This window comes from Leuciscus leuciscus (genome assembly GCF_965113295.1).
Source record: "Leuciscus leuciscus genome assembly, chromosome: 4".
Classification (NCBI taxonomy): domain Eukaryota; kingdom Metazoa; phylum Chordata; class Actinopteri; order Cypriniformes; family Leuciscidae; genus Leuciscus; species Leuciscus leuciscus.
Genome location: NC_138728.1, coordinates 20,931,905 through 20,954,605, shown reverse-complemented (window position 1 = coordinate 20,954,605; position 22,701 = coordinate 20,931,905). Strand labels below are relative to the sequence as shown.

Sequence of the window (22,701 nt, the reverse complement as noted above, 5' to 3'; positions counted from 1 at the left end):
ACATGCCTAAACAATTGCCTGATGGGCTGAATGAGCCCTTCTCTGATCACTGAGATTGTCTCTATAATCCTGTAAAGTAAAATAAATAAGAGGGATTCGGGCCGGAATTTGAGACTGGGCGTGACGTCATGCGCGTTCACGACACACTCACCTGGCTGTCTGGCAGGTTTGTGTATTCGCCGCCATTCTCCGTAGAAGATGGATTCTAAGAGACCGGCTTGTAGTTCATTTCAAACACCAACGCAAACTCCACGTAAGATAAAAAAAAAGAAAACTTTTGTCCGTGAGCGTGCACACTTCTGGCTGCAGTTTCGCTTGCCGCCAGAGGGGGCATAGTTCTGCAAAAACTCAGAGACTTGCGCAATGCACCTTTAAAGCACACTAGCCATTTCCCTGTGAAATATAACATTTGTAGGCCTACTCTCCTTGAAATGTCCATATACAGCAGTGTACTTTTGCATTCCTTAATTTATTTATGCAGTAATATTTTTTACTTTTTTATTCATTATTATTTCTTTATTGAATTATGTTAAATTAATTTAAGCAAACAAAAAACAAGTTAAAAAACGAATAAACAAATAAACAAAAACGATATTAAAGTATTAAAATATTCCCTTTTCACAAGATGTAAAATAAGTCTCTGATGTCCCCAGAGTGTGTATGTGAAGTTTTAGCTCAAAATATGCAACAGATAATTTTTTACAGCATGTTTAAATTGTCACTTTTTGGGGCTGAGAAAAACACAGCGTTTTAGTGTGTATCCATTTAAATGCAAATGAGCTGCTACTGCCGGCACAGAGGCCAGAGCCTCACAAGCTCGCGCTCAGTGGCAGGACAATCTCATCTCACGGAATGATAATATCAAAACAGAAATTCTCAGTAGCGGTGTTCATTTAGACCCGGAGTCGGACAATAATGCCTGCAGAGGCAGAGAATATATGCTGTATGGAGATAGAACAGTTACAGTTTAGTTTAATTACGGTTATAACTTATTTGTCATCTGCTTTTATCCACTATTAATACAAGCTTGCTGTAGCGGACCCCGTCCGAATGATGGCCAAAAATATTCTGATGAGTTTAATCGTCAGTTTTACTCCAGAAAATCATGGTAAGAGCTGAATAAACACAGTATAAGAAGTGTGCATTAAAGTCTTATCCATAAACTCACTCTCTCCCTTTCATCATCATCAACATAGACAGCGAATTACACAAAACACAAATACATGCACACACCTTTTCAGGGGGTGCTTAATAAACTGGTAAACTTTGTATCCGTAAAACAACTCCTATAAAATGTAATAAAGTGCGTGCTCTCCCTTTCATTACTGCCATGACCAGTATCGATCCGGAGACTGTAAGCTGGATCACGAACAGTTCGTACAGATCCATCATCGAGTAACAACGAGAGTAAAAGACGACTGCTATGATTATTCTTGCATCTTATAACAAAACACCTCAATCGCTTAGAAGACATTCTTGTCTACAGCTGCTCCGGCTTCGAAACAATGGCGGACTGTGTACAGCTCACTCAGGACGGGTCTATGCTAAAACTGCAGTTTCAGTCAACAGTAGTGGGAAGGGCTTGTGCAAAAGTACGTCACACTGCCCAGAATCTGAAAACAGCTTGTTCTGAGACACTGCAAAAAGCACTGGGTGGATTTTTATCATCATAGGATGGTTGTGTACACACTCTGCCAACACACATTTATGTTCAAACACCATGTAAAAGTAAATTTTGCATAATAGGTGCCCTTTGAAGTCAAATTGGACAGGAGTAAAGTTTAGGTGCAATTTGCCGGTTGTCCTGCATGTGACCTCATTACTCTGTCTCTGTCACATGTCTGTCCTGTCTTGTTCTGCACTTGGGTGTCTGTTATGTTGAGCCATGTGCTTGTGTTATTGTTAGCCCCGCCCTACTTGTTATCTGATTATTGTTTGAGTTCTCCCACCTGTTCCCCCTGATTAGTTTCCCTTTATTAGTTCCCTCTTGTTTGCAGTCTGGGTGGATCGTTGTCTCTGTTTCCCCCTGTGTTATGTTTTGAGTGTTTGCCTGCCTTGTTTTTCCCCCCACGAGGGAGTTTTGGTTTTTAGTCTGATTTGTTTGTTATTCATTAAAATTCCTTTTCTGCACTTGAATCCTCGCTTCACCTTTTGAATTCCCGTGACAGAACGATCCACCAGAATGAGGATTCAGCAGAAGGATTCCTGCCCTCACCTGGAGCGAATCATGAGACTCAGCAGTTTGGTTTCCCTCCGACAGCAGGGGACCAGGGTGAAGGATTTCGCCCGGAGATTCAGCGCAGCAGCAGAGGGACTCGGGCTTGGGGATATAGTCCTTAAGGACGTATTTAATATTTGTTTGGATGTTCCCTTGCCTCAGTGGGAGATGAAGGGGCTGGAAATTTTAGACTTTCCGGGTTTCACTAAGTATCTCCACCATCGTGCTCGGTGGGATACATCGGACCCGCCTGCATCCCCGCTGCCCAGCCCAGAGAATGCATCGCCGCTGCCCAGCCCAGAGAATGCATCGCCGCTGCCCAGCCCAGAGAATGCATCGCCACTGCCCAGCCCAGAGAATGCATCGCCGCTGCCCAGCCCAGAGAATGCATCGCCGCTGCCCAGCCCAGAGAATGCATCGCCGCTGCCCAGCCCAGAGAATGCATCGCCGCTGCCCAGCCCAGAGAATGCATCGCCGCTGCCCAGCCCAGAGAATGCATTGCCGCTGCCCAGCCCAGAGAATGCATCGCCGCTGCCTAGCCCAGAGCTCCATCCACCATTAATTCCGTCCAGACCTGAACATGCACCTCACCATCGAAGACGGCGGAGGAGGAGGAAGACCTCCGGCCTCCCCAATGTCCCGGAGGATTCCGTTGTGGAGGAGCCAGAGACTGTTCACGTCACGTCTGCCCAGCCAGAGACTGTTCACGTCACGTCTGCCCAGCCAGAGACGGTTCACGTCACGTCTGGCCAGCCAGAGACTGTTCACGTCACGTCTGCCCAGCCAGAGACGGTTCACGTCACGTCTGCCCAGCCAGAGACGGTTCACGTCACGTCTGCCCAGCCAGAGACGGTTCACGTCTCGTCTGCCCAGCCAGAGACTGTTCACGTCACGTCTGCCCAGCCAGAGACTGTTCACGTCACGTCTGCCCAGCCAGAGACTGTTCACGTCACGTCTGCCCAGTCAGAGACTGTTCATGTCACGTCTGCCCAGTCAGAGACTGTTCATGTCAAATCTGCCGAGCCGGTGTCTTCGGACAAGACGGCCGCCGCCGAGAGTGTTCCCGTCACGTCTGCCAAGCCTGTGTCTTCGGACAAGATGGCCACCACTGAACCTGTTCACGTTACGCCTGTCAAGCCTGTGTCTTCGGACAAGAAGGTCACTACCAAGACTGGGTCTTCGGACAAGGTGGCCGCCGTCGAGCCTGTGTCTGGGCCGGTGGTGTCTGTTCCTGAGCCTGAGCCCTCAGTGACCGCGACACTGGCCATTATAGCCACAGCCATGTGGTGTGTGTGGGCTACACACACGCTTGAGCCGGTGGCGTCTGTTCCTGAGCCGGTGGTGTCTGTTCCTGAGCCGGTGATGTCTGTTCCTATTCCTGAGCCGGAGCCAGTGTCTGTTCCTGAGCCAGAGCCAGTGTATGTCCCTGAGCCGGAGCCCGTGTCTGTCCCTGAGTCGGAGCCTGTGTCTGTTCCTGAGCCTGAGCCCTCAGTGACTGCGACACTGGCCATTATGGCCACAGCCATGTGGTGTGTGTGGGCTACACACACACTTGAGCCGGTGGTGTCTGTTCCTGAGCCGGTGGTGTCTGTTCCTGAGCCGGTGATGTCTGTTCCTGTTTCTGAGCCGGAGCCAGTGTCTGTTCCTGAGCCAGAGCCAGTGTCTGTCCCTGAGCCGGAGCCCGTGTCTGTCCCTGAGCCGGAGGCCGTGTCTGTTCCTGAGCCGGAGCCTGTGTCTGTCCCTGAGCCGGAGCCAGTGTCTGTCCCTGAGCCGGAGCCCGTGTCTGTCCCTGAGCCGGAGCCTGTGTCTGTTCCTGAGCCGGAGCCTGTGTCTGTTCCTGAGCCGGAGCCTGTGTCTGTTCCTGAGCCGGAGCCTGTGTCTGTTCCTGAGCCGGAGCCTGTGTCTGTTCCTGAGCCGGAGCCTGTGTCTGTTCCTGAGCCGGAGCCAGTGTCTGTTCCTGAGCCGGAGCCAGTGTCTGTTCCTGAACAGGAGCCAGTGTCTGTTCCAGTGTCTGTTCCAGTGTCTGTTCCAGTGTCTGTTCCAGTGTCTGTTCCAGTGTCTGTTCCAGTGTCTGTTCCAGTGTCTGTTCCAGTGTCTGTTCCAGTGTCTGTTCCAGTGTCTGTTCCAGTGTCTGTTCCAGTGTCTGTTCCAGTGTCTGTTCCTGTGCCTGTGTCTGTTCCTGTGCCTGTGTCTGTTCCTGTGCCTGTGTCTGTTCCTGTGCCTGTGTCTGTTCCTGTGCCTGTGTCTGTTCCTGTGCCTGTGTCTGTTCCTGTGCCTGTTCTTGTGTCTGTTCCTGTGCCTGTTCCTGTGTCTATGTCTGTTCCTGGGCCGGTGGTGTCTGAGTCTGAGCCGGTGGGACTAGTTCCAGTGCCTGAGCCGGTGGTGCCAGTTCCAGTGCCTGAGCCGGTGGTGCCAGTTCCAGGGCCTGAGCCGGTGGTGCCAGTCCCAGTGCCTGAGCCGGTGGTGTTTGTTCCAGTTCCTGCGCCGTGGCCGCCCGAGGGGTCTTCTCCGCCCTGGCCGCCCGAGGGGTCTTCTCCGCCCTGGCCGCCCGAGGGGTCTTCTCCGCCCTGGCCGCCCGAGGGGTCTTCACCGCCCTGGCCGCCCGAGGGGTCTTCACCGCCGTGGCCGCCCGAGGGGTCTTCTCCGCCCTGGCCGCCCGAGGGGTCTTCTCCGCCCTGGCCGCCCGAGGGGTCTTCTCCGCCCTGGCCGCCCGAGGGGTCTTCTCCGCCCTGGCCGCCCGAGGGAAAGTCTCCGCCCTGGCCGCCCGAGGGAAAGTCTCCGCCCTGGCAACCCGAGGGAGAGTCTCCGACCTGGCCGCCCGATGGACAATCTGCTCCACCCTGGCCGCCTGATGGACAGTTTGTTTCTCCCGTCCCGCCCTGGTTTGTCTCTTCCGTCCCGCCCTGGTCTGTTCCTCCAGTCCCGCCCTGGTCTGTTCCTCCAGTCCCGCCCTGGTCTGTTCCTCCAGTCCCGCCCTGGCCTGTCCCTCCCGTCCTGGTCTGTCCCCTCCGTCCCGCCCTGGTCTGTCCCCCCCGTTCTAGTGGAGTGTCTGGAAGCCACTCCTTAAGGAGGGGGTTATGTCACATGTCTGTCCTGTCTTGTTCTGCACTTGGGTGTCTGTTATGTTGAGCCATGTGCTTGTGTTATTGTTAGCCCCGCCCTACTTGTTATCTGATTATTGTTTGAGTTCTCCCACCTGTTCCCCCTGATTAGTTTCCCTTTATTAGTTCCCTCTTGTTTGCAGTCTGGGTGGATCGTTGTCTCTGTTTCCCCCTGTGTTATGTTTTGAGTGTTTGCCTGCCTTGTTTTTCCCCCCACGAGGGAGTTTTGGTTTTTAGTCTGTTTTGTTTGTTATTCATTAAAATTCCTTTTCTGCACTTGAATCCTCGCTTCACCTTTTGAATTCCCGTGACAGTCTCCTTACGATGCACTTAGGGATTTACGATTACTTCAGAGAACTCGTAGTAAGACAAAGATTTTCAATTGCTACTTAAATTAAGATGGTTTTGGGGAAATGGCCCGGAAGTCTAAAATGATTCGTGCAATCATTTTACGATCTACTTAGGCTTACAATGCTTTTGGGAAACGCAACCCAGTTTGACACAGTGACATCTTTGACAAAAGATTGTTGAGGTTGCACAGTCTGCCTTGGCTTCTACCCAAGATCTCACTGGGGTCATTTTTATATAACATGACAAGCATCAATCATAAATTGTCTTGCTGCTCTCGGTGGAGCTTCTTTTTGGACAGGGTATATGAAATCTGTCAACTGCGTCAGGTGTATTTCTGGGAACTATCTTTCTAGAAAGTAGACAAGATAACTTGAAATCTACTTGAAAAGCCCACCTATTCTAGTAACCTAACCAACAGTGTGCTGTACCTGATTACAATTTGCTTTCCGATATACTCAATAAATTATTCCATGCAGGCCTTGCAGTCCATTGTCAAAACAGGTATTCCAAAGTCCAGAAAAAGCAAGAAAATCCCCATCTACAATCTAATTATTTTATACAAAAACAAAACACTTGGGGAGCTGTTGCAGCAGGAAGTCACATAGCTACCAAGGCAAACTTATAACAAAGACTATAGATATACAAAGACGGTGCACTCCTACTACTTATGAATATGAGAAACTGCAACACACAATATGATGGAATATGTCCCGCCTTCTACATAAAAGAGCCAATCTCTGATTGGTAAAGTCATTGCGTCACTGCAGCTGCCGTTAGAAGCTCTGGTTCCCATAGAAACCTGAGACTCACGCTTAGAACTGCATACGCGCATTGGCTGGTCTAGCCTGAAAAATATGCTTTTTTAATGCTATTTGAGTATAAGAAACAATATTTATGGGACTGGTCATGTCAGATTTTGCTGCTGATTTGAAATATGCTAAGTTTATGAGATTTCAGAATCCCCCCCATTCAAATAGATAGGGCTTGGTCTAGGACGCCCGAAAGTGTTGCAAACATGGCCGCCAAGTGAACAGATTTGCCTTGAAAGGGGCATTGCTTATAATCAATAGAAAATAGTTTTTTTCCTTCTCTCAATTCCCAATTAGCTGAGACTTTTTGTTTGGTCTCTTTGTGTATTTCTCCAAAATCCACTATCTAAACAAAGTGAGATAGGAAAAGTTTTTAAATGAAAATTATTCACTTTCATGTTGAATTTTACAGTAGCAGAATGTCCCAGCTTCCACTTAAATTCCACTCTGCAGCTCGTGCAAAGTTTTTATTTATTTATTTTTTGTTTTTTTATAGCTTTTGAAGACGTTAGTTGTATAGACTACTTTCATGATACATTTTTTAGCTTGACCGCACCTGATCACCATACACTTTTATAGTTGCATTTTTTTTACAGAATTTGCAATTACAGTGTAATTACAGCGTACTTACACAAGAATGTACTGAGTAATATAAGGAGCCATTTGGACAATATGGGTTAAGTTTAGGTTTAGGGTTAGGTTCAGGGTTAATACTGTACCTCCTAGTTATAGTAAGAACAGCACATTACATACTTGTAGAACAGGACTATATACAAAATCACTGTGAAAATCCTGCTGTTCCCATTTTATTTGAAGTGTCTTTAACTATTATGTGCTAACTTTTAAATGAATCATTTGATAGAGTGCACGGTTACACTTTATTTAAAGTGTTGTTGTTACAGTGTACTTATATATTTAAGTACTGAGTAATATTAATTAACTACATGTACTTACTATAGGGTTAGGGTAGGGTTAGAATTGGTTGAAGGTTTGTTGCATGTAATTATGCCTAATTTACTGTTATTATTATGGTAAGTACATGTAACAAATGTAACAAGGACACCCAGTGCACTTATTGTGTACATCAGGGGTCTCAAATGTATATGTTTCATTACTCCTTTAATACATTTAATACATGTCGACATATAATAAAATTTTATATAAGTGTTACTAAAGTAAATCCATGGTAAATGTTGGTGATTTGTGGATTGAAAAGAATTGAATTGTTTTTCAATAAAAAAAAGAAAGAAAAAGAATTGTTGTTGCACAAAGTTTTGTTTTCCGAGTCAGTGTTGTTGAGAATGTCCGCTCGGTTTCATCTGGCTTTAAATAAGGCCAGTTTGTATGGAAGACATCTGCGCCAAACTGGAACGCCTCTCACTGGATCACACCGCACTGTTAAAACATTATTTAAAATCTGCAAATACTCTGTAGTTACACTGTTGACCATTCCTTCACATTTATCTCACATCCCCCCAAATAACCTAAAACTTAAATAAACATTTAAAGTTTTTAACTTTTTTTGTGCACAACTCTCATCTTTTCATATAGGCACTTAAATAACTTACTGTAGTAATAAAGGGAATGAGCCTTGCTTTGCATGACCTTGTAAATGAGCTACGGCATCTACTCTCAATATTGTTTCTCTCCCTCTAGAGAGAGTGTTTGCTCTGTTTTAATGTGGGGATATTGCGAATAATTGCTCTGCCAGTCCAAATAAAGAGTGAGCCACAGAAGAACAAAGCTTGTCTGCTGGAAAATGGTAGGGGTTAAAGGACAGGTCAGTCAGGAGATCCCAAGAAGGAATCCAAATTGATGGTTTATTTCATGCTTCTTTGAAAGCATTAGGTGTTTTTCTTTCCCTTTTGTATGTGTTCTGAGGCCATTTTAATAGCAAAGGCATTTGTTTTAATATGCAACGGCAGCATGTCTACACCGCAAACAAACAGCACGACAGCTTCTATGCAGAACTCTCAATAAGCTTGCACTGGACTGAGGGAAATGAAAATATGAATGTCCATTTATAATATCAGCATGAAATATTCATCATATTCTAGCAGAAGTCTTTGATTTGTTGTGTTGCATGTCATTATCTCATATCTTAAAGTGGTAGGTATAGCAGATCTCTGATTAAAATGAGCTGAAACATTACTTGTTTATGCCTAACTATACATTAATGTCTGGTTGAAGATGGATTATTAGAGATACTAATGTTGTCCAGCCAAGGGCAGTGCATGAAACCCGTATTGTTGTTAATACTGTACTCTCTAATTACCGATTTTGTATTAGTAAATACCAAGTGCTCCATTTTATTTTACCACCAAATTAGTTAGTAACACAGCAGAACTTCGATTTTAGGCTTTATTAACTCTAGAATTATTTTTTGTTGTGCATGTTATAATTAGTTATAATTAGCCTGCACTTTTATCAAATTTTGCCTATTGCAGGCTACCGAAGGTGATACTTTTTTTTTTTTTTAAGATACAACAAAGAAAAAGACTGCTAGGGAATTAGGGAGATTTGCCCCAGACCCAAAGGAGTTTGCAAAAAAACACACATTGGGAAAGCAGCCTGAAACTGCTGCCACAGCAAATACATGGACTGAAGAAATATACACAGCGATTAGATAAGGAGCAAAAACTGTCAAGTTAAAACGCTAGTCTACAAGATGTAATTTAAAATAAGTGCTCACTTGGATCTGGCTTTTTCTCTGCTGTTTTCTAATACCAATGTATTTTTCAAACACCCTGTTTTACTTAGTATGTCCCGGTTCCCGGGGTACTTACGTGTAAATGTGTATTGAGATGGAATGTATTACATTTATTTAAATTAATTAAAAATAGGTAAATCCTGTAGGTTTGTAGTGGAAGAATGTGCACTATTCAGCTATGAAAGCAATGAGGTATACAAAATACATTCGATGTGTGGTATACATACACACACACACACACACACACACACACACACACACACACACACACATATATATATATATATGTATATATATATATAACCTTTCATTGAAGTTAAAGAATTGAAAGTGGGGGGAATATCACATTATGAAATAAATATTTTTCTCCAAAACACATTGGGAACAATTATTTGCCCCCTTTTATTTTATTTTTTTGTATTATTACTTTTTGCAATCTCCTTTTTCCAAGATAACAGCTCTGAGTCTTCTCCTATAATGCCTCATGAGTTTGGAGAACACCTGACAAGAGATCAGAGAGTATTCCTCCATACAGAATCTCTCCAGATCCTTCAGATTCTCAGATCCATGTTGGTGCTTCTTCTCTTCAGTTCAGCCCCCTCATTTTCTATAGGGTTCAGGTCAGGGACTGGGATGGCCATTGCAGATGCTTGGATTTGTGCTCAGTGACCCATTTTTGTTTTGATTTAGATGTTTGTTTTTGGATCACTGTCCTGTTGGAAGATCCAAACATGGCCCGTTATACGATTTCTAGAAGAGGTTGTCAGGTTTAGATTTTTTAACTGTTGGTATTTGATTGAATCCATGATGCCATGTATCTGAACAAGATGTCCAGGACCTCTGGCAGAAAATTAGGCCCACAGCATTAAAGATACAGCAGAGTATTTCATTTTACACATGGGGTACTTTTTTTATCCCTGTATGAACCAAACCCATCTTAAGTGTTTGCTGCCAAAAATGATATTTTTTTTTGTTTCATCTGACCATAGAACCTGTCCCGTTTGAAGTTCCAGTACTGTCAGTTACTTTTCAAACGTTCTATGGTCAGATGAAAGAAATATAAAAAGAGCTTTTTGGCAGCAAACACTTAATATGGGGTTGGAAAATTAGTGGGCTGAACTGAAGAGAAGAAGCGTCAACATGGATCTGGGAATCTGAAGGATTTGGAGAGATTCTGTATGGAGGAATGGTCTCTGATCTCTTGTCAGGTGTCAAACGCATCAGACTTTATAGGAGAAGACTCAGAGCTGTTATCTTGGAAAAAGGAGGTTGCAAAAAGTATTTAATAAAAGGGGGCAAATAATTGTTCCCAATGTGTTTTGAAGAAAAACATTTATTTCATAATGTGAAAATAATCTTTTTTTCTCTGATCATCACTGCACAGTAAAAAATAAAAAATAAAACAATTTTCTTCTACTGACATTTTAATACTAAGCCTACCTTGACCTTTGAAAAAAAAATAAAAAAAATCAAGCTTTCGTGGAGATGTTGGGCAAGAAAAGAAAAAAAAGATTATAAGAACCAGGGATTGATGGATTACCAGAGCATTGCAAAGCTTTCTGGGGAGTATTTGAAAAAGACCTTTCCAGGGTTCTATGGGAAAATAATAAAGCTCCAAAATGCTCCAAAAATCTATCAAGGTGAAGTTATTTCTTTACTTCCAAATGTAACATTCTTATTGACTTCTTGAATTAAATTCAATATTATGATCTAGTATTTTACATTACAGGTATTTTAATGGTCACTGATTAAGTATTATTTCATTTAAATACTCTCCTCCCATAAATTTAGCATCTGAAAGGGAAACGTCTCAGTTACGTATGTAACCCTCGTTCCCTGAAGAAGGGAACGGAGACGAAATCGACGTGTTGACTGATTGGGATCACGCTTAGGAAGCCTGTCATCTTTGAGTATTGATAAAACGAGCCAATGGACCTTGGGGTGCGAGATTTGCATCTCGAGCTCCGCCCAGCAGCGCGGGTATAAACACGGAAGCGGATGCACGCACCACTTGTTTTTCGCTGAGGAGTCGAGCAGAGCCCGGAGTCAGTGGTGGACCAGCAGTAGTGGCGACGGGACTACGTCTCCGCTTCCTCCTTCAGGGAATGAGGGTTACATACGTAACCGAGACGTTCCCTTTCTGTCGCTCACGTTCTGCGTAGTCGACGTGTCAACTGATTGGGATCCCTATTAAAACGGCACTAGTGCTGCCACCTTCCAGTGCCTAGACAAAAGCCTCCTGACCCCCCAATAGAGGTCTGCAAGCCCGTCGGGACGCCGCGATGTCGCCTACATGCTGCTTTTTGTTTTGATTACGCATGCGGCGGTGCGACACTGGTGGCTGGTGTTGCCAGATTGGGTGTTTTTTCCGCTACATATTAAGGCCTGTTTACGGTGTGTTTTAGCCGGGTTTTTGCCTGGAAGGCTCTATAGAAATCTGGCATCCTATTGAACGAAGTTAAACTGAGAGAGCGTGCCGTTCACAGACACCAGAATGAACGAGTTCACAGTAACGTTCATCAGGCAGTAATACAGTACGTTCAGTTCACGTTCGCCCAAAATATGAACGAGTTCATGAACTATGTTGATATCACGTTTTAATATGCTCCCGTTCATAGAGATTTTTAGATGCGGAGGCTTTTTAGGTCGGGTAGAATCTGCGATCTCTGACCCAGTTTGTTAGCTGGCTTCCATGGCGGCAATATGCTGTGTTTTCCGCCAATTGGCATCCCTGGGTGTCGAAATACTATTGGGTGAACTGGCAGTGGGTGAGATCACACAGACCAAAACAAAAACAAACATTCCAACACAGAACGCACATTTCAAAGAAAATAATTTTTTGAAGCAAGTATGTGCACTCAGCATGTTTCCTAAATATCTGCAAACATATTATGGTATTTGTATGCTTTAGTACAGTCAAAAACGTACATACAGCACCTTTAAGTTTACACAGGGCCTAATATAAGAAAAGATGTATTTACTAATTGGGGGCTAGAAGATCATCACTTCAGAAACCTCATATATACTGCACTGCACACACACACAGAGAGAGAGAGAGAGAGAGAGAGAGAGAGAGAGAGAGAGAGAGAGAGAGAGAGAGAGAGAGAGAGAGAGAGAGAGAGAGAGAGAGAGAGAGAGAGAGAGAATCTGCTAAGAGGTCTCAAGAGAGCATAATTTCCAAGTGCAAAGCTCTGCAGTTTGACTGTGGGAGCTCAGCAGCCAAGGGAGATCTCATTAAAAAAATGCCACAACTCTCCAAAATCCACAGAGAAAAAAAAACAATTGCTTCCATTTAAAAGTGTAAATATTCTCTCTTTTACGATATATTTTGCACACAGCTACAGATTCTCATTGATCTTTTTCTTGAGCTATGGATTATGGTAGGATTTTCATATACTCACTCTAACACATCTCTGTTAAACGGCTTCTTGCTGTTGCCAAGAAACTCGCCGATCATCTGTCGGCTCAGCCCCTTCCTCTGGAGCAGGAAGTGCGCCACACCTATGGGTGTATCCGGAATGAAACCACGAGAGATGAGAAACTGAAGGCCCTTGTCTGGATTTCTGTTCGATTCAAAGAAAAAGAGGTAGATAGCAGATGGGAGTTGGGAGTTGGGACAAAGAGAGAGAGAGATAAACATATTAGCATTGTTAACACATTATTAGTTAACACAAGATTATTAGTGAACAGCAATTAAAAAATGAATCTATTCCCCACACAAAGCTATTTTATGACTTCAGAAGATATCAACAGTTGTATGGACTAATTTTATGATGTCCTACAGTGCACTTATTCACCTTATTTAGCAACACAGAAGTAATTTTCTGTGATTGTGTGGACACTTCCGATTCATTAGCCTATAGTTAATAACTGGAAGAATAACAAAAGGTAGTAAATTATCAAATTATTTGCACTTCGAACCAGTGTGTTTATGATTACGATAACAAACAACAGTTTGCAATATCAAGCAACATAATGGACAGTTTTTGTACAGCTGAAATAAGTGGAAGTGGATGAAACCAGCAGCCTTTCAGATACAAAAATTTTGAAATATGTACATGCCATGATGAAACAGGTCTGTTAGGCTCTCTTGAAAGGAGAGACACTTTCACATTCCACAGAAGCCAAGTGCGCATTAATAACCTCTATTTTTCCATTCAGTGCCTTATCAATAACCAGAATGTCAACGCTTTCCTGCCTTCAGACAATAAAAGTGACAACGAGGGACAGAAAGAAGCTTCTCGGCTGCACTTTATAGAGTTGCTTTATTCCTCTGGTCAGCATTCTCATTGCTAAGTCTTTGCCCTGGGGGGAAAAAAAGTACATGGATTTATAGAGGGTCCAATAAACTTTCATTCACCCACATGCTGAGAAAACCACGTTCTCTGACTGCATTCTACAATATCCCTATTTCACAGCTTCTTCCCTATTCATTACACTGATTTACTCCTTATAATAAATGCACGACTCTTGCTGACACAGTCTAGCTTTACTGAGGGGAGCATGATATTATGAACAGCCTGTTTGTCAGTTACAATAAAAAGCCTGTTACTATGTTTTACTGTAAGGGTATTGGAATGATATGCAACTGAATGATATTAGATTCTGGAAGGGTTATGCTGTTTTTCTTTTGTCTGTTTATTGTGATGGAGAAAACAGAAAAAAAAAATGTATTTGTTAAACAAGTTAAATGGCCCATACATCTCTAGAGTGCGTCTGTTCATTTAAACTTTCTATCAAGTAAAAATGGTTGTAATTTTTGCAGAAAACGTATATCAAATAGTAAAAACTTAATAGGTTAACTGTATGTTAAAATTATATTACATTAGATGCATGAATTTCATTTGGAAAGTTTAGCTCCTTCCATTAGAGAGGAAGTGTCCTGTGTTTAAAATGCAGATTCATTAATTCATTTAATAATAACGTGTATGTGGCGGTTGCAGCAAGGATGGAAATAAATGAGTTGGATAATAATTGCAAGCAGTTCTTTTTAATTAAATCAATCTCAAAATAACACTTCTCAGGGTAACTAAGTGGGATACACAGACAAGATCAGACAAAAGCCCTATTAAACTTTTATATATTATTAAACCCCTAATTAAATAAACTTCAAATAGAGCAAAGACATCTAGACAAGTTTCTTACCTGACACTGATATTAAAATGGGCAGTATTTACAGTTTCCACGATTTGGCTTTATTTATCAATGTTGTAATTATAAAAATGTTTCATCAGATACCATCCATGTTGAAATGTAATGAAAACGTGTGAAAGATGTGTGCATGTGAAACGTGAAACGGTAGCTCAGGTATAGGTAACATTTTTTTTTTAAAACACACACATGAGGAGAAGCATTAGTATAATACAATATCAGCAATCACAGACATTCGCACATGGATTAGATTTCTCAAAGTTCGACGAAAAACAGTAGGTAACTTGCCCTGGAATTTTCAATGAGGTTGTGTAAGAAAAACACAGATTTACATAATCATAAAGTGCATCTGTGAAATATAACCCAGGACGTTGGCACAACATACCCAACCTTCTAACGTTTTAACAACATGGCCAAAAGGTTGCTATAACTACGTTGTGTGGTGAAGGTTGTTACAGCATTGTCACAATGTTGACATTGAACCACCGTTCAGGGACATTGCTTAAGGTTGTGCCTAGGGTGTCTGGACAATCACTGGACGACATGTGTACTCGTCACTGCCCTGAAGCGCAAAAATTTGCCTTTTAAAATTCAACCGACCGTTGGCCCGTCTCATTCTTCATCGAACAATGATACGTGAGAATCGCGTTTAATTTACCTAATTTCCGTAATTATTCAAACACAACCTACAACTTCCTTGTCTAATGTGACATTTATTTAAACATCACTTGCAGGTGTTGATTATAATTAATCTACTGTTAGGCTCATAAATAATAATAAGGATAAACAATATTTAAAAAGTATATAATTATCTAACATATGACTAATTAAAAATTAACCACAAAACAAAACTTTCTAAATGTGGGATATCTATATCTAGCATAAAAAAAAAATTATTGTCAGAATGTCGTCTCTCAGTTGCTGAATGTCGCGCAACAACGTTGCTACAGCCCAATTGTAATGTCTTACAATTCCACGTTGTTACAATGTTGCGAGCACGTAGACAGCAATGTTGCCATAGTAGTTGCAAAACGCCACAGACTTAGCCACAACATTAATGTGTTTGCTGGGTTATTACTGATTTTCTGGAACTACAGTTACTACACAGACTGTCAACATACTCTCAACAGGTAAATTATTTCTTTATTAAAATGTCTATAAATTATAACTTTAAAAATTGTAACAATCATTTCCTAACAATCATGTTTGTTTTTTTTCTCTTTTAGTTTAACAGAACATGTAGTGTGAGCAGCTCTGGGGTGCGTTTCCCGAAAGCATCGTTAGCCAACTATGGTCGCAAGTTCCTTCGTTGCCAATAGAGTTCAATGGACATTGCGATGAACTTGCGACCATAGTTGGCCAACGATGCTTTCGGGAAACGCACCCCTGTTCAGTTAAGGATACTCATCTTCTCTTCTCCACAAAGTAAGTAACAGAGATATGGAATGTATGATCCTTTTATTTATTTTTATTATGACTTTATGGCTAAACATACCCAATCACAAAAAAAAACAAAAAAACATTAAAGCTATACCATGACTTTATATCACTTTTTCCTTTTAACCCTCTGAGGTCTGAGGGGTTTTTGGGGTCCTTGAGATGTTCTGACATGCCCTGACATTAGTGCTTTTTTCAGTTGCTTATAAACATATTAATGGCAAAGGTATAATTACACTCTATTTAGCACAAACAGGGCTACCATAATATGTGAGCAACATGCATGTACATGTTTGTATTTTTGAGAGAATAATGTTTATGCATGGTTATTGAAAAAACTAAAAACTAAAGTTTCTGAAATAAGGCCACAAAACACATACTAAATACGTGTCAATAAGACTTTTGACTAATTGATGTCTTTGCCTAGAGTTTTTTCTTCAAAATGATGTGAAAATCATCCTGCCCTTATCATTCACATAACACAATACATTGATTTAAATCTTGTAAAACACTTTTTGTTTGTAAAGGCAATATGCGCAAGGGGCGTCAACCATTCAACAGCATCATGCATATGTAGTGGTTCACACCTCAGGAGACAATGGGGCCCGCATACTTAATGAGCCATTCATTCAGGTGTGTCACCTATAGCCACAAGAAAGAATGCAAGAGCAATATATATACAGTATATATATATATATATATATATATATATATATATATATATATATATATATATTCTACCAAATTGGTTCACAGTTGGAAGCATGTCAATTTTTTTTTTTTTTTTTCACAAATTTTGCTTGCAAATTGTATAATATCCAAGGAAAACATGTCTATTAATTGTGCAGTTAATTCTCATACTGTATTTTCAGTTTTGGAATATGTATCCTCTCCCCAAATTTGTCAATAATAAAACACAATAACAATTATTTAAAGAAAATGCTTATATTTACCTTTTAAAATTTGTTTACATCTACCTTGTAAATATATATTTTTTTATTAAAAAGGTTACAATTACAACAACAATTGAAGTGTAATCTTTCTTTGTAAAAACTAAAGTATACATTTTATCATACATATTTCAAACTTCGAATATAGCCTACATTGACAAAACATACTATATTTAACATATTAGCAAAAATTGGCAAACAAAAGCTTATTTGAGGTGGCAGATATTTTACAGTAAAAATGTGTAATCTATCCAAAACTAATCAACGAAATGTTGTCTTTCATATGTTTGTAACATAGGTCTTTCGTTTTTATTATAAGGAATATAAATGTTAATTTGCAGTTTAATACGTTGCTTATACAAATACATTTTATTTCAACATATTTCAATCGATTTTACTCAGTATAGCAAAATAGTTTGCTAAAAGCAGATCATTTATTCACACACAGAAAAGCAATTCAAATTTAAACCGTCTTTTTGCGAGTTGTGGTAAACAGCGCATCTCTGCGTTCATTCATTCACACAGAAACGCGATTTACTTGAGCATGAAAAAAAAAAACGTACTACATTATTCCATCCGTTGCTCCTCGAAATACCAGCACTTCTGAGGTAAGTTTTCCATTATTATTATTCCTCACAGCGCTGCGAGACAGTATAGACAACTACACTTATCTGAATAAACTTGATGTGTTTTCTCGAGCTGATATGTGGGCGTTCACAGTTTGTATGGGATCGTCTCAGTCATTTGCGTTTGAATAGCGTGGCCGATTATAACGTAATGAGATGAGATGAGCTCGACTGGAATCGCTCTCTTTTAATACAGATTTCACAAGATGAGAATATTTGTTTTTTATATAAATTACTTCATTTAAAAGAAGATAATTCAAGCTTCATGCCTGTGTGTCTGTATGCCTGTTTGACTGAGTATTCGCTCAGTTATTGTTCATTTTCGGACGCGTTTCAGAATGGACTTCACTGGCAGAGAGAAGGCAGAACTCGCTTCGTGTTTATTTTTCTTTATTTGGCAAAAAGCACAACACTTTGTTTTTATTGTGAGTATACACAAAAATAATACACATTTAACAGAATCGATTGATGTATGAAACTCCTATGGAAAATCAAAGTCAACAGAGTATTTATGAGTTTCTTTTACATTGATAAAAAAAAAGCGAGCTGGTATCGCCGGCGATACCGTAGACCTCAGGGGGTGTTAACATGGTAAAGGGCTCATTCTGTCCATTTCAGCTCATTTTGGCCTTCATGAACATAATTGTTTTTACATAATCAAATGGAAGAGACACAATGTAACTCTAAACTAAATTGTTTATTTTAGATGCTGTCCCGTACCATAATGTCACGGTGCACTCAACGACGCCTCCTCCTGGTTTCGCTAGATCACTCTCCCCTGAATTCTAGGACTCATCACACTCATCACCTTCCATCCCTGTCTTATCCTCATTATCACTGCCACCTGTTCTCACTCAACCTCCCTTTATCAGGACCTCGCTTCCCTCTGTTCCCTGCAAAGTCTTGTTTCTGCCACGGCGTACAACTCTGAGCATTCCACTGCTATTTCCTAGTGTTCCCGGTTTCTCGATCCTGGCCCGTTTCCAAGGACATTTATATGAACGTTTGCTGCCTGCCCCGACCCTTGCCTGGTATCTATTAACGAGTTCTGGACTTCCCCTGAGTGCTTCTACATTACCGTGTCTGTTCTACTCTGTTTACTTGTGTGTTCTAATAAAGTATCTGCACATGGATCCAAACGTCTCTGCCTCGTCATCACAGAAGACTTCGCCAGCACAGGATCCAGCAGCCATGCATCAACTAACCACAGAAGTCTCCAATCAAGCTTCAGTTCTGTTGGTCCATCAACAACAGCTTGAGAAATTAACTTCACTTACCGAGGATTTGGTGAGATCCATGCAGGATCTCTCAACTCAATTCGCCGCTGCTGCTCAAACCGCTGCACCCCCTGTGCAACCGTCTCCCAGTGCAAGTGCTTCTTCCAATAATCCTCGCCTATCCCTTCCTGATAAATACGATGGCTCATCAGCAACGTGTAAAGGGTTTCTGCTACAATGCACTTTGTATATTAATCAACAACCCAACCTCTTTTCTAACAATGACGACGCCCGTGTGTCTCTCATATGTTCGTTGCTGACTGGAAAAGCCCTGGAGTGGGCGACAGCGCTTTGGGCAGGAGGAAACCTTGCTTTTCCCTCTTATGACAACTTTCTCGCCCAATTCAGAGAGGTTTTTGAACATCCCGCTGGTGGAAAGGACCCGGGCGAGCTGTTACTGGCTTTACGTCAGGGAGGATCCTCCGCGGCGGATTACACTCTCACCTTCCGCACTCTCGCGGCACAGACAGGCTGGAAGGATGATCCGCTGAGATTACTCTATCGCAAGGGGCTCAATTCAGATCTGCAAGGAGAACTTGCTTGCCGGGATGACGGAAAATCTCTCAGTCAACTAATTGATCTTGCTATTCGTCTGGATAACCTCATGCGTGCGCGCCGCACACCGCCCAAACCCCGAGTGGGCGAATATCCATCCGCCAGTTCTGAACCAGAGCCCATGCAGATCGGCTTTACGCGCTTAACTACAGAGGAGCGAGAGAGAAGAAGACGCAACAACCTCTGTCTATACTGTGCTCAACCTGGCCACTTGAGGGCGACATGCCCTGTGAGACCCACTTCAAGAGACTCTGCTGCGGTGAGTTCCTGTGTTCGCTCTTCCAATTCTCTCACTTTAGAGGTTTCTCTCAGTTCTGATAAAGGGACTGTTAATATTAACGCATTGATTGACTCAGGGGCAGCAGGAAACTTTATTGATCTCACTTTTGCTAAAGCTCACTTTTCTCTCATTTCATGTGAATCCCGGGTGGCAGTGGCAGCACTAGATGGACGACCCTTGAAAACGGGTAAGATTCAATATATCACTCAGCAGTTAACCCTCAATACTGGCACTCAGCACTCTGAAACCATTCAATTGTTCACCATAAATTCACCACAACACCCTGTGATTCTGGGTTTTCCCTGGCTGGAGAAACACAACCCCTACATTTCGTGGTCCGAGAGGAAGGTAATCCAGTGGTCCTCTCTCTGTTTAACTAACTGTCAGCCCGCTGTCTTTGGTCCTGAATCTGGTTCCAGCCGTCCCGAAAATCCCGATCTCCTGGGTGTACCTACAGTCTATCATGATCTCGCTCAGGCTTTCAGTGAAAAAGAGGCGTCTCAACTTCCACCACACAGACCTGGGGATTGTGCCATTGACCTTCTTCCTGGAGCTGTACCGTCCCGCGGGAGAGTCTATCCGTTATCCCAGCCTGAGACCGACGCTATGAGATCTTACATTGATGAACAACTCTCAAAGGGCTTCATCACTCCTTCCACTTCTCCTGCTTCTGCTGGGTTCTTCTTCGTGAAGAAAAAAGATGGAGGTCTCCGCCCCTGTATAGACTATCGCAGTCTTAACGAGATCACTGTCAAGTACCGCTATCCTCTGCCACTGGTTCCCGCTGCTCTGGAGATGCTCCGCACCGCCAAATATTTCACCAAGCTGGACCTGCGGAACGCCTACAACTTAATTCGTATTCGAGAGGGTGACGAGTGGAAGACGGCTTTCTCCACGACTACTGGTCACTATGAATACCGGGTGATGCCTTTCGGCCTTTCCAACAGTCCTTCTGTCTTCCAGGCCTTCGTAAATGAGATCTTCCGTGACATGCTGAACCTGAGAGTCATTGTCTACATTGACGACATTCTGATTTATTCTGATACCCTCGAAGCACACGTCCGGGATGTGCGAGTCGTACTTCAGCGGCTCATTGACAATCAGTTGTACGCCAAGGTCCAGAAGTGTGAGTTTCACCAGACTCGGATCGCGTTCCTGGGGTATGTCATCAGTGCTGAGGGAGTCATCATGGACGACAGTAAAGTGAGAGCAGTAGTGAACTGGCTTCGACCCGCCACCGTGAAGGAGTTGCAGCGTTTCCTGGGCTTTGCCAATTTTTATCGAAGGTTCATTCGGAATTTCAGCATCACGGCCGCTCCTCTAACATCCCTCCTACGGGGGGGGGGCAGAAGCATTTGAAGTGGTCACCGGAGTGCACTTCTGCGTTCGAACGGCTCAAGGAGAAGTTCACTACGGCCCCCATCCTTCATCATCCGGACCCCGAGTGTGAGTTCATCGTGGAGGTGGATGCTTCTAATTCAGGAATTGGGGCCATTCTGTCGCAGCGACACGGTAATCCTGCTAAAATGTTTCCCTGCGCCTTCCATTATCGTAAGCTCACTCCTGCCGAACGCAACTACGACGTGGGTGACAGGGAGCTTCTGGCCATGAAGGCTGCCTTTGAGGAGTGGAGGCATTGGTTGGAGGGTGCTCGTCAGTCCTTTACGGTTCTCACTGATCATCGCAACCTCGAGTACATCAAGTCAGCTAAACGTTTGAATGCCCGACAAGCCAGGTGGTCTCTTTTCTTCTCAAGGTTTAACTTCAAGATCACGTATCGCCCAGGATCCAAGAACGGAAAGGCTGACGCTCTGTCTCGCCAATTTGATGGTACCTCTGATCATGCCAAGCCTGAGTCCATTCTGCCATCAACCCTCATCGTAGCTCCTGTCCAGTGGGACATCATGTCTGAGATTTCAGCCGCTCAAAGAGATCTTCCGACTCCTCCTGAATGCCCTCCTGACCGAACCTTTGTACCTTTGAACCTCCGCACTCGTGTTCTTCAGTGGGTGCATTGCACACCTAGTGCTGGTCATCCTGGGATTTCAGCCACATTACAACTAGTCACTAACCGTTTCTGGTGGCCCACTCTCCACGCAGACGTAGTCAAGTTCGTTCATCAGTGTACCACATGCAATGTCGTAAAGGCTTCCCACTTAAGGCCGGCCGGACTTCTTCAGCCACTTCCTGTTCCTCAGCGGCCATGGTCCCACATTGCAGTGGATTTTGTCACTGATCTGCCTCTTTCTCAGGGTTTTACCACCATCCTCTCAGTAGTTGATCGATTCTCCAAGGCATGCAGGTTTATCCCCTTGGCCGGTCTGCCCACAGCTCTTCAAACCGCTGAAGCCCTCCTCCATCATGTTTTCCGTTTGTATGGTTTACCGGAGGATATCGTCTCGGACAGAGGATCCCAGTTCACCTCCCGGGTCTGGAAAGCTCTCTGCAGTCAACTAAACATTAATGTCAGTCTGACTTCTGGTTATCACCCGCAGGCCAACCTCCTCTGTTCCCCTGGTCAGGTGAGCCCACGGATCTCCCAGCGGTGGACGCGTGGTTACGGAGGAGTGAGGAGACCTGGAACACCGCCCATGTTCATCTCCAACGTGCAGTGCGTCAGTTCAGGCTGCAGGCTGACCGACGCAGAAGAGGCGGCCCCATCTTCAGGCCAGGCCAGTGGGCATGGTTGTCCACCCGAGATCTGCGTCTCCGTCTCCCTTGCAAGAAGCTGTCTCCCCGTTTCATTGGACCCTTCCGAATCCTGAGACAGATCACTCCTGTCTCATACAGGTTAGCACTCCCTTCCTCATACCGCATCTCACCCACTTTCCATGTCTCCCTTCTCAGACCCGCTGCTACACCCAGGAGAGAGGACAACCGGGAGGAAGTTGCGGCAAGGAGTGCTCCCCCCACAGACATCGGAGGCGAGGAGGTTTATCGGGTGCGAGAGATCCTGGATTCCAGGCGCCGCGGCGGGGTTCTTCAGTATCTGATCGACTGGGAGGGGTACGGCCCTGAGGAGCGCTCCTAGGTGAGGTCCCAAGACATTCTGGACCCGGCTCTGCTTACCACCTTCCACCAGGATCACCCTGATCGTCCAGCTCCCAGGCCCCGTGGGAGACCCCGTCGTCATTCAGGTCCTCGCTTCCGGAGCCGCTCGCAGGGAGGGGGCTCTGTCACGGTGCACTCAACGACGCCTCCTCCTGGTTTCGCTAGATCACTCTCCCCTGAATTCT

At 43.6% G+C, this 22,701-nt stretch overlaps 1 protein-coding gene across 2 annotated transcripts in view; it reads right to left on the bottom strand.

Annotated features, from left to right (window-relative positions):
* iqsec3a (IQ motif and Sec7 domain ArfGEF 3a) overlaps nt 1-22,701 on the bottom strand; it is a 158,385-nt gene that overhangs the window by 39,277 nt on the left and 96,407 nt on the right. For both annotated transcript variants that reach the window (XM_082167376.1, XM_082167377.1), the window contains exon 5: nt 12,591-12,752. In XM_082167376.1, the coding sequence (XP_082023502.1) occupies nt 12,591-12,752 (162 nt within the window). The remainder of the gene's footprint in view (nt 1-12,590; nt 12,753-22,701) is intronic.